Below are 13,136 nucleotides of genomic sequence, written 5' to 3'. Positions count from 1 at the left end.
TTGTTTTAGGTTGAAGAAAGAATCGGGAACTTTTGTTATTTCTAAACCATGCCATAAATTTTTTAAATCTACTGTAAAAAGTGGGTGATGGATCTGATTTAATTTCAGATTCGAAGGATTCATTCTCGAATGTATTTGGAGAAAACTTGCAAATAGATTCAGCCACTTAGTTTTAACTAAATGTCCAAAAAGGTACTTTGTAATATTGTGTTGTGTTGTGCCGAATAGTTACTTCTAAAGCTTGATGTTTAGTTAAAATTGAATGAGAAATACTTAATTCTGATCTGCTTTGGGGTTAATATGTCAGCTCGAAGATCATGTTGCTGCATATTTCTGCCTTTATGCATATTGTGCCCTGGTCTTTATGCCCTGCGTTCATGATATTTTCCCCTTCGTTCCTGATCTTGTATATCCCAACTGAAATTTTAACTTAAAATGGCGTTCAAAGCTTCATTATCTTTTACAGTTAAAGCTTCAAAGCTAAATAAAAATCGCACTTCGTTACAGCTCTAGTTTAAATGTCAGCAGTTAGGAAATTACCTGTACATCTGTAAATTATCAGTCAACATCAGTGCTGGAGCACCAGTTTATGAGTTAAACAGTGGTTATTAGCGGCAAAGTTAGCCTCATAATGTCTTACGTTTTTCTCCATTGGATCTGTGCAATATAATACAGAAGATTAAGTTACACTTGTGTCGTTGTCGGCTACCTTAGCTGTTTCACCATTGAAAGTCAGTAACAATTTCAATGAAATTTCATTATCTGTTAAGACCTTAATTTGCTTATATGCTTCCCACAAATAGATCATTATTGTGTAGAATAGCATGCATATCTAGTTTAGTTTAATAATATTTAAGAATATTCTTTTTGGTAAGGTAAATTTCTTAAGCTATATCACTTAATTTGTGTGTAATATTCAAATTTATTTTAGGAATCACAAGCAACCACGACAAGCGGCCACAAGCAAACCAATTAACAATAGGTTTAATACTCTTCATGCTTCCCATTAATAATAACTTATTTGCTCAAAGCTCTAATGCAGTGTCCAACACTAATACATTCTGTACTATACATGATGTTGTTGTTTTTCCTTGAACCTGAACAGTGAGATCCTGAAAGGTATCATGGTGAAGTCTCACAAACACTTTTTAGATATATCAACGAGAAAGTTCAATGGGAATAGCAATCGGGAAGAACACCCCAAATCGCCCCCTCCTCCCAGCTCCACAACATATTTCAGAGATTCCAAAACCAATGTGACCAATGTGGGTTTTCTCCAGGTGCGGACTTAGTGGCTGAAGTGCCTGTTTTCATGCTGCATCTTTAAACTGAACTAAATAGCATAAGATATTTATCCATTAGACTTTGGGGGAGCATTAAAATATTTGGTAGAGAGAAATATATTTTATTGACTCCAGCAACAATATAGTTAAATCTATCTTCTAAATACTATAACCCTCGTTTGTTTGTTTGTTGCTGAACTACAGCCAAAACGGTACACGACAGCACGACAATTTTAGGCCCACCTTACTCACCGTCGTCCCTTTGATGTTAATGGAAAACGTTTCATTGAAATCAGTGTTATATTTTTTAAGTTATTCACATTTTAAAGTTTAAATTTATCTCCTAGGGAGGGAGGGGGGTGGAGAGAGGGGGGAGGAGGGAAGATAAATGGGGTCGAAGGTGGGGGGGGGAGGGGGGAGGAGGGAAGGGGGGAGGAGAGGGTGCTGCATCAATGCAGAAGAGGTTTGGGCCCACTTGGTCTAGTATATATATTACTAAAACTCTGTTTGTTTGTGCATTATATGGTTTGGGGCTTGGCACAGCCAAAACGGCGATAGCGCGACAATTTTAGGCCCACCTTACTCACAACTCCCCCGAGCTTTGAATACACCCACTTTTGTTATTTTTTAATAAAATTTTGTTAATAAATGTGCCCCCCCCCCCCCCCGGAGGACCGACGCCTGTCCCGCCGTGCCTGACCTTCCTCCCGTGTCACAGCGCGTGCCAGAGGCTGCGGCAGAGGATCCACAAGATGGCCGTCCCTGCCGCTCCCGCCAAGCTGCAGGAGACGCTTCGGCTCCATGCCTGGCCCACAGGAGAAATGGGGCCGAGGTCAATGCCTTCTCCCTGTCCACTCTCGCCCATCCACGGGCCCTGGAGACACTCCCCGCTGTCAAATGATGAAAGAATGGAGCGACTGGGCTTGTATTCACTGGAATTTAGAAGGAAGAGGATGCTTGTAGAAGGATATAAAATTATTAAGGGATTGAACACGCTAGATGCAGGAAACATGTTCCCGATGTTGGGGGAGTCCAGAACCAGGGGCCACAGTTTAAGAATGAGGGGTAGGCCATTTAGAACTGAGATGAGGAAACACCTTTTCATACAGAGAGTTGTGAATTTGAGGAATTCTCTGCCTCAGAAGGCAGTGGAGGCCGATTCACTGGATGCATTCAAAAGAGAGTTAGATGGAGCTCTTCGGGCTAGCTGAATCAAGGGGTATGGGGAGAAGGCAGGAACGGGGTACTGATTGTGGATTACCTTGAATTAGATTTTTTAGATTTAGATTTAGAGATACAGCGTGGAAACAGGCCCTTCGGCCCACCGAGTCCACACCGCCCAGCGATCCCCGCACATTAACACTATCCTACACACACTAGGGACAATTTTTTTAACATTTACCCAGTCAATTAACCTAATTACCTGTACGTCTTTGGAGTGTGGGAGGAAACTGAAGATCTTGGAGAAAAACCACGCAGGTCACGGGGAGAAAGTACAAACTCCGTACAGACGGCGCCCGTAGTCAGGATCGAACTTGAGTCTCCGGCGCTGCATTCGCTGTAAGGCAGCAACTCTACCGCTGCGCCACTGTGCCGCCCTTACTAGAGTCTGGTTGCCTAATATAACTGATAATTTATTGTATTATTGTTAATGCACATTTATTTGTCATGTTGTTAATGTATCTGTAGAGCTGGAGCAAGTAAGAATTTTGATTTTTCTTTTCCCGATCCATATGACTACTAAACATTCTTGACAGAATTTGAAGGAACTTGACAAAATTATACTTGGCAAAAAAATTGTAAATATGTGACACAATAGGACTGGTTAATGCTTTGGGGGAAACAGTGCAAATGTTATCTGCACCCATATTCCTAGAATAGCATGGCACAAAGATAGAGTTGCTGCCTTATAGCGCCAGAGACCCAGGTTCAATCCTGACTACGGGTGCTGTCTGTATGGTGTTTGTACATTCTCTCTCACTGTGTAGTTTTTCTCCAGGTGCTCCGTTTGTGACGTGTAGGTTTGTAAGTTAATTGACTTCTGTAAATTGTCCCAAGTGTGAAGGATAAAGCTGATCGTTGGTCAGTGTGGACTTAATGGGGCGAAGGGCCTATTTCCACGATGTACAATAATTAAACTAAAAGCACATTTTGCTAGGAATGATTGATGAAGCATTCACCAGGCAAAGTATGTTGCTGGGCAAGATGCAGAATGTAAGAAATTAGTTAAAACTTACTTCTCTAATATTACCTACAAACTATTGGTTAGGTATAATATAGTACTGGTGGGTCTTGAATAAATCAATGTGATTCTTTGTGCAAAAATTGTTCTAATGAAAGGCCATCGGCCTATAACTTTAATTCAGTTTCTCATTCCGCAGATGCTGCCAGATGTACAGAGTATTTTTAGCTTTTCTTTATCATGTTCATTTTTGGACTCATTACAATTGCTCTGTTAGATTGTCAACATATGTTAATGTTTCTGAAAGTGGCAGAAAGCTTCTTTAACTTTAGCATCTTTGTTGTGTAGCCACGATTGCAGTTGTGTCCATATTTAATTTGTGGCGGTTTTTAATGGGGTGTGGGGGAGGAATTGGGAAAGCTGATGCAAGTTTTACCATTATATTAAACTATTCTAGAACACTCCTGACAGTATGAATTCCTGCAACACTATTGTAATTTTAATTTATTTTCTAGGTATGGGTAGGAACAATTGGAATGGGGCCAAATGGGCGAAAACTCTGTGCCACCTTCCAACATACTGAGACATTTGAGTTCCAGGATGAGCTAGGAGAATTGCTCTTGAAGATTTGTCAAGCTGTCGCTCACGGTGTACTCTGTTTTTTGGCTTCCTACAAGGTAAAAAAAAAACAATCATAAGATAAAAGATATAATCGGTGTTTCACTAATAATCAAATAGATTTGCAAGATGCAATGGCTTTGTATATCCTTTTAATAATTATGTGACCTTTGCTAATCATTGATTTAAATGTTTACGATACGATCAACTACAAAATATCACTTCCATTATTTTGCACTGTTACGAAATATTATAAAATGCAAATGTTCATCTGTCTTTCTGTGATGCTGTTTAATGCTAAGTCAGTTAATCATTGTTTCCACTAAATATCATTGCATTAAAATGCAAATAGTGTGAAATTATGGAGCAAACAAAACTGCTGGAGGAACTGTGCAGTATCTGTGGCATTATCAGTCCTGATGCAGGGTCTTGACCTGAAGAGTTGACTATCTCTTTGCCTCCGCAGATGCTCCTTGATCTATGGATTTCCTCCAATAGTTTGTTTTGCGCCAGATTCCAGCATCTGCAGTCTCTTGTGTCTCCAAGATGAAATTAAGCATCATTGCTAAATAAAATATATTAAAAATAGTCCTGAAATAAAGCAATGTTTTCTCAGTGAATCTGAATTTCATTGACGTCAAACATTATTATTTATCTGCTTTTAAAAATGACGTCCATAGAAATAAGGAACAGTCATGCTGGAACCATTTTAGTACCCGAGTACAGCTGCACACTTCTGTTTTCTGACTGGCTTTTAGAATAGGCCAAACTGCTGACATGCATACAAATTAATAAAACCATTTCAAGGTGTTTGTGAGTTGTTTGAGTCACACATGTCAGGTCAGTAATTTTGGAACTGAATGCTAACCTATCGAAGGAGGAGAAACAGCATTGCGGATGATATTTTTTCAAATAATTGGGGAAAATTGTTTTTAATATTTACTCTGAAAGAGCAAGATTTATTGGGATTTACTTTCGAGCTCAATTTTCTCTCTTAAACCAGACATGTAAGGTAAATATCATATTCAATTTTGCTCTAAGTTGTAAAAGATTAAATAACCAAACAAGTTGAGACTGATGTTATTGTAAATTAGATATGTTTTTAAGAGGATCTGTGATTTTAGTTGAGGTAGATGTGATATAAACATAATTCATACAGTTAAAAAAAAGGCCCTTTGTCCCACTGTGTCTTAGCTGATTATCAAGTACCTATCGATACCATTCCCATTTGCCAGCATTTGGTCTGTAACCTATTGTGCCCTGGCAATTTAAGTGCAAGTATGCTCCCACTGCTGCTGCAAAAACCATCTTAATTTAGTTGAGAAAGAAAACAGGATGCTGGAAGAACTTAGTAGGTCAAACAACATCTGTGGAGACTAAAGTTGTACATCGATGTTTCAGACTTGTATGTAAACTTGTACCTTTTGCATCCACAGATGCTGCTTGATCCACTGAGTTCTTCTAGCATTCAGTTTTTATTCTAGTTCCAGTATCTATGGTCTCTTTTGTCTTCATATTACTTTATGGAGTTTATGGATATGAATTTATTCTGGCCATTAAAATATTACCCATAAGTTGCACCAATTGACACCAAATTATCACCTTGAGCCAAAGAAATAAAAAGAAAGCCCAGTGCAATAGGTAACACTCTTCATGCAGTTTTAATCTTGTGTCTGATTTCTGTTAAGGCTGCCTTGGGAGTGAGCCAGAAAAAAAAGAAAAAGTGGAAATGTATTCTATTTTCAGGCATATATGTAAAATAGTTCAAAGCTGAATAAAACAAAAGTGGTCTTTTTGTAAATCTGAAATGGAGTCATTGCAAAACAAAATGTACAGAACAGAAATAACTGTAAAGTAAAACTAATAAAGTTTTTTCTGTGATGAATTCCTGTGAACATCAAACCCTACAATTCTGGTAATCAAAGTTGGTTAAGTTGCAGGATTCGTTTTAGTACATCTTTAAACTTTGAAATGCATTTGAATTTTTTACAATTAACTTTTGGTAGTGGACTTCTTATTAAACCAAATATATTTCAGATTGATGTTCCCTTTATATATTTATGAAGTGGAGCTAAAATTAACAAGTCTAGTGAACAGCGTTTTATAACTGCAACCTTGGGGACTGAGGGTGGTCCTCTTACATGGGTGGCCATTTCATGATTAATTTACTATCGTGACCAGCAGTAATTTTCACTTTAAACGGGTGGTCTCTCTCTCTGCTTATCTACTGTAAGGCTAGTTGTACACCCTATACAGCATGCATGTTTGTTAGAATGTGACATACTGAATGTTAGAATATAGAACAGCACAGAGATAGGCCCTTCAGCCCATGCTGTCTGTACCAAACATGAAGCCAAATTAAATTTGTAAGAAGGAACTTCAGATGCTGGTTTAAACCAAAGATAGACACAGAAAGCTGGAGTAACTCAGCGGAGAGAAGGAATGGGTGATATTTCGGGTCGAGACCCTTCTTCAGACTGGTTAGGGATAAGGGAAACGACAGATATAGAAGGTGATGTGGAGAGATAAAGAACAATGAATGAAAGATATGCAAAAAAGTAACGATGATAAAGGAAACAGGCCATTGTATGCTGTTTGTAGGGTGAAAATGAGAAGCTAGTGGTAGAGAGAGAGGGAATGCCGAGGTTACCTGAAGTGAGGGAAATCATATACCACTGGGCTGTAAGCTGCCTCAGTGAAATATGAGATGTTGTCTGCACCCTCTCTAAATGCACACATTACTCCAAATACAGCCTAACTAATGTTTTGTAAAGCTGCTACATGACTTCCTGGTTCTTAAACTCAATGCCCAGACAATGAAGGCAAGCACACCATATGCTTTCTTTATCAATCCATCAATTTATTTTGCTGAGTTCATGGAGCTATGGACTTGGACCCTCGGATCCTCTATACATCAATGCTGATAAGGGTCCTGCCATTAACTATGCGTTCCCCCTTTCCCCTTGCATTTGGCCTCCCAAGTGCAGAACACCTCACACTTCCCGGGATTAAACTCCATTTGCCATTTAACGACCCACATCATAGCTGATCCATACCCTGCTGTATCCTTTGACAACCTTCTTCATTGTCTGCAGCTCCACCAATTTTTGTACTGAGGATCCAGTTGCAGAGGGGATGCTGAGCCTTTGGTTCAGAGGTTTGGAGATGAGTATGGTGGTGTTGAAGGCAGAGTCATTGTCAACAAATAGTGGTCCGATCTAGGTGTCCTTTCTATCCAGATATTCCAGGGTTGAGCGTAGGTCGAGGGATATGGCATCTGTGTGGACCTGTTGAGGCAGTAGGTGAATTGTCCATCTAGTAGGTAGGACCTGTCTTGGAGACTGGAGTTGATCTGTGCCATGATCAGCCTCATGAAGCACCTCATGATGATGGATGTTGGAACCATTCCATCTGCCTTCCCATCATTTGTTGATCTGCCGCTCTGATTCTCATCCTCCTGCCACTCTACTGTAAACCTTCCTGAGAAGCTTTAGCGAGGCTCCCTGTGAGGAGATTGTTTCTCTTCCATTTCATGTGCAACCTGTACTTGTACAGGTACCTCCTGCCTGGAGGAGTGCATACATCCGAAGCCCTCCCTCCTGCACCAGCCACATGCTGATCTGCTCTGCATTTCTACTTCTTGCCTCGCCAATTCATGGCATACATAGTAATCCTGAGATTACAACCCCGGAGGTACTGTTTTTTAACCTGCTATCCAACTCCCTATTTTCTCTTTGCAGAACTGCATCTCCCTTCCTACCTGTGTCATTGGTACTAATATGGTCCACGTCCCCTGGCTGCTCACCCTCCCCTCAGAATATCCTTTGCCTTCTGAGAGATATCCGTGACCTTAAGGAGGCATCACCATCCTGTAGTCTTGTTGAAGCCACAGAAATGTCTGTTTGTACCCATGGCAATAAGAACCCCCTATTCCTATTGCTCGCCTAGGATGCTTTTCAACAGAGGCAGATGTGGTGGTGTTGCTGTTATTTGCCCTGAGAGGCCACCACTCCTGGAACAGTTTTCACCATTACCATTGCCCATCTGTTTGGCTGAAACGGGTGGAGGCTGCTCTTTGAAACTATTGTCTATAACCCTCCTTCTTCCTCCAATATGCTCCTCAACATGTCCAACTGATGCTCCAACTGGTGGTCCATGGGATTTGAGAGGAGCTGCAGCTGTACACATTTATTGCAGACAAATAACTGTTGGGAAAGGCATGTTGTGACTAGATAATCCTGACAATAATATATCTTGTTCTGATGTTATTAGCAAAACTGTAAACATCTTTGCTTTGCATTTATGCATCATACTGTATCCATGATGGATAAATAGAGTTGGGATTCTGCTCCACCATAATCACACTTAATTGTGGAACAAGCTCCATGGGCTGAACGGAGAATTGATGTACCTTGCTTCCTCGCTTACATTTTTAAATCAAAGGCATTGGAGATCTTAAAATACTTTCCTGCAGGGCAAAGTAAAATCATTGTTAAATATTTTGATATCAGAGCTCTGTATAGTATATATGAGCTGTAATCTTATTTATTCCCATCCACCATTTTCATCCCTTTTCAAAATAATTTGCCTTTTAGATAAAAACAAATGTAAAAGGAAAAATTATCCACTCACCGATAATTAAAAATAGTATTAGATCAAGGAAAATGGCACCAGGATAAAAGTTCAACCGTAACTGTGGAAAGGCAGAACCCACAAGGGATGAATTAGCTACTCTTTCTTCTACTTCAGGGATATTGTCTTCCTTTTCTGAGTGGATATTTGGCGTGAGATTTAGGCCCCCTCCTACAGATTTTATCTGAATGTCTATCATAATGTAGAGGCAATAATTACATAGTGCCTGATGATGAACAACATCATAATCCTATCCTTAACAGACACCCTCACCATCAGGAGTAATTTCTGGATCAGAATTAGAAGTGGAGAGACTGGCAAATTTACTCTTCCGAAAACAAAAAGACACAATATGTTGGAGTAACTCAGTGGGTCAGACACTGGAGTGTCTGGAGAACTTGGCTTGGTGACATTTTGGGTCCGGACCCTTCAGACTAAAGAAGGGTCCTGACCCAAAATGTTGCCTGTCCATGTACCCCATAGATGCTTCCTGACTTGTTGATTTACTCCAACGCTTCATCTTTTTTTGCAAAACAGAATCTTCAGTTCTTTGTGTCTACATTTTACGCTTTCCTAATTCAGGGATGTCAAAATCAATCGTGGCTCAACTGCTACCACTGGTCATATAGCTATGTCTCCAGGTGACTAACAATGAAATTGTAGAGTACAAGACCCAGTTGTTCAGAGAACTCAGAATTCAGGTTTCTTTTCAATGTTTGATCAGACGAAAACTGTAAATAAAAGCATGAAACAAAAATGAATATATGCAGTTTGGAAAAATAGTTGCATACCATTGCTTACTCTAAAAAGTTAATGTTAAGCACCAGAATCTCAGTTGCACATTGACATAATACATCTCAATTGTTGCAAGACACCTGAACAGAAATGAATTGTTTAGTTGGTGATGGAGCAGTATTGCCCGGAAGCATTCTCAGGAAGTATGTCTGAGAAGTATAGGGAGGATGAGTGCAGTTCTTTTAAAACTGGAGCAATAACATGTTTACAAAACTTGGCATTCAAACCTTTTAGTAGTGGAACAGAAAGTACTTGGAATATATTATGTCTGGCTGAAGATCAAGATATTTTATTTCCTGTGACAAGAAGATAATACTATAGTTTCATATATGAGAAATTTGTAAATCAATAATCTATTTACAACACGTATTTAATATTGTTGATTCATAACAGCACTTTCTGTTTAAATTAATGGGAGGATATTTTGGCATAAAATAAAATTTGCCAGGCATACATTTAACTATTTATTAAAGCCAATTGACATTGCTGCATTTAACAAAATTAATTGATGTGTGATGGCTAGAATGTGCTAAAACTTCGCCTGGTTTGTGCACAGAAACAGATGTCCTATAAACTGTTTAAGATCTAATAAGAATTAGCTTGAGACTTCAGCATCCTAAATAGTCTGTTTGGTGTAGTTTCTGTCAAGATCCATCAGATGGCTGCAAAGGCCAAGAGTTGTGGGTTAGCTTTAAATTAATATTTTCATCAATTGCGATTTTGGCTTTATTTGTCACAGATATTATCAAGAATAAGTGTCAGAGAATTGATAATGCCTATCCAAACTTATATAGGCAATCTGTGGAAAAATTAAAAGAGATAAATGATTGCTGACCCTTAATTTCCCTAAAAATAGATTTTGTTTATATGTCATATATCCTTTGGAAACATGACACTTAAGCTGTTTTTTCCCCACATCTTTTGCTACTCTTTGATTGACTAACGAAGGATTTGCAAAAAAATTGTGGGCATAATAAATATCCTTGATTCATAATTATTCAAAATGATTAAAACATTGATTAAGCAACTAAAAATATCACAATGTATTTTTAAGAATTGATAACATTCTGCTGAATGCTTCTTGAGGCGTTGTGTGCATTATGTCCCTCTTCTATAATACTGCAGTCAGGCTTACCTTTTATAGTTGTGTCTCTCCCAGTGACCTGGATATGTTAAAGCTGCAGCCATCCTTCAAGGTGGACAGGTCTGTGAGTGGTTACTATGCCTCAAGCTGTGAATAATTTCCTTAGCCCACCTTGATACCCTTGCCATATCCTTGTGTGACACATTGGCATGAAGAAAGATCCTAAACCTGAGATGTTTTTAAGAAAAAGCTGACAGTTGTGCATACAACAGCCTGCACTTGCCTGGAAACCCTAGGCCACTGAGACATATATTGCATCACAAATCTTCAGTGATATCATTCACTGAATTGCTGCAGTATTTTATGTAAGAGTAAGAGTCTACAGTAGTGATTTTTTTGTTTTAATTTGTTACGAAGATTGCTTCAGTGCCAGTTAACAGTCATTTTCTATCGCTCCACTTGATAGTTCCTTGATTATGATAATAGAATAAAAAATTGTAATATTCTAGAATGACATTCTTTTAGCTCTCAGCAGAAGCAGAAGCAGCTTCATAACTTCTGCTGCCTCAAACGCAAGAAGAAGAAGCTATCCTAAAGTTGCATGTTCAGCAGTGAGTGGATGTGGTTGAGATGGTAGAGAAAAAGGGCTGGTGTTTGTCTCTCTGCACATTAAATTATCTTTGGAACTATGGAGACATTTGATTTTTTTTCCCCTTTTGGTTTAAAAGGTTTAGATCATATTAGAAATGTTTTTTATTAGTTGTAGAAGTTTAAGTTAATAGCCTAGATTGGCTTCCTTGGTCAGGCTTGATGGGTCAGTGGGTGTTGGCTTTAAGCAGGATTTGCTTTGAAAGGCCTTGGTTGGATTGGTATTCCCTGCTCCCCTACGAATAAATTTGTTCACGCTTAAGGGCTGGGACTAAGATTTAAAAGTTGGGTACATAGATGCACAGACATCGAGGCCAGAGGCAAGTCACTACTGGATCAAATGTGAGTGCTGCATTGCGTGCTGTGTTAGGACATGGCGAGAATTGAATGGTCATTTAGCAGAAAATATAAATCCTCAGAAAGACACAAAATGCTGGAGTAACTCAGCGGGTCCGGTAGCATCTCTGGATAACATGGTTAGGTAACGTTTCGGGTCGGGACGTGTCCTGCTTTGGTAAACCAACATCTTGTTATTATAAATCCTCAGACTTGAGTTTGGATTGGGTTGGGTTTTAATGCTATACATGAGTTGACTGCTAACATTATCTGGTGTACAGAAACATGCGGATTAGATATAAATCTGGTGGGGCTAAAATTAATTTTGTTGCTTTGGTTATGGATTGCAAAATAGATTTACTACTATATTGTGAGGTAACTTTTTGCCACGTGTAATTGAGGATGCTTACATTTATTTTTAATGAAAGTGATTTTAAGATAATTCCTACAGATAATGGTGGATGAAAGTGTTGCTTATGCAGTGAGAGTTGGTGTTTCTGGTAGATGAAAATCTATTAATATAATAAAAGGACGGAAGAGGATACCACAATCTGGCTTGATCTCCTTCGCACTAGTTCATCTCATTTTTGACACTACGCTGCTGTTTTTTGTATTGCTTTTGCAGGTTATTGCATTTGACAACTCCAAAATGAACAGCTGAGAATTGTTATTTGCGTGTATAATGGTTATCAAAATGTACCCGCTAATAGGAAAAGCATTCTAATTATTATATGACATAATTTCTGACCTATTAAAAAATAGGTTTCCAAGATCATTCATAAATATTGACAGATTATACTCATCTGCTAAATGCAAAAATACATGAATCTTTTAAACAGCGTCTAAAATACATTTATCGTGTTTTAAATGTATAACTTTTGTATACAGAATGATATATGCAGATGTTTGAAATATTCATTTTCCAAGAATTGTTAGAGTTCGCTGCTCACAGTACCCACTCCCTCCCTCAGCACCCACATCAGTATCACTGAAAACTGACCAGTGTTGTTGACAGTATTGCAACTATTTTGTATTATTAGTAGACCCATCTTCTATGTTTATTTAACCTGTTGCCATCCTTCTTTTGTGGGAAAAATATAGGTTATGTGTATTATGCAAAATAATAGACGCATGTGGTTAACAGCAGTTTCTACTTAGATGTCCACTTCTGTTATACAATTTTATTTCTTTTATACATACTGGCCTGAACCCAACATCATATGCATCTCCAATGAGCCATAGCCATTTGTTCTGCTTGTCATGGTTCTTTGCGTTTCATTCAGTCCTTTGATTCAATATTTCAATTTCAATTGAAGCATAAAACCAATTTTCAGCACTGCCATATATTTGGTGAGTACATGTTACATTAAGAATAGATACGAAGCATGCTGGAGTTAACAGAAATGTGAACAGTAATTTATTATAAGAGATAGAGGATAACTTAAAGACCCTGATGAGGTGCAATATTTAGGCTGGTGGTGTGGATGACTGCTTATCTAACACAAAAGACAATGTCATGAGCATGTTAAGTCTGTACAAATTCTAGTGATATAAACTG

At 38.6% G+C, this 13,136-nt stretch overlaps 1 protein-coding gene across 1 annotated transcript in view; it reads left to right on the top strand.

Moving 5' to 3' along the window:
• Positions 1–13,136, top strand: part of brip1 (BRCA1 interacting helicase 1) — a 182,955-nt gene that overhangs the window by 70,513 nt on the left and 99,306 nt on the right. The window contains exon 14 of the mRNA XM_078422433.1: positions 3,981–4,142. Coding sequence (XP_078278559.1) covers positions 3,981–4,142 — 162 coding nt within the window. The remainder of the gene's footprint in view (positions 1–3,980; positions 4,143–13,136) is intronic.

Source organism: Rhinoraja longicauda, chromosome 26, assembly GCF_053455715.1.
Source record: "Rhinoraja longicauda isolate Sanriku21f chromosome 26, sRhiLon1.1, whole genome shotgun sequence".
NCBI classification, from domain to species: Eukaryota; Metazoa; Chordata; class Chondrichthyes; order Rajiformes; family Arhynchobatidae; genus Rhinoraja; species Rhinoraja longicauda.
The sequence above is the reverse complement of the archived record's forward strand: the minus strand, read 5'-3'. Positions and strand labels throughout refer to the sequence as shown.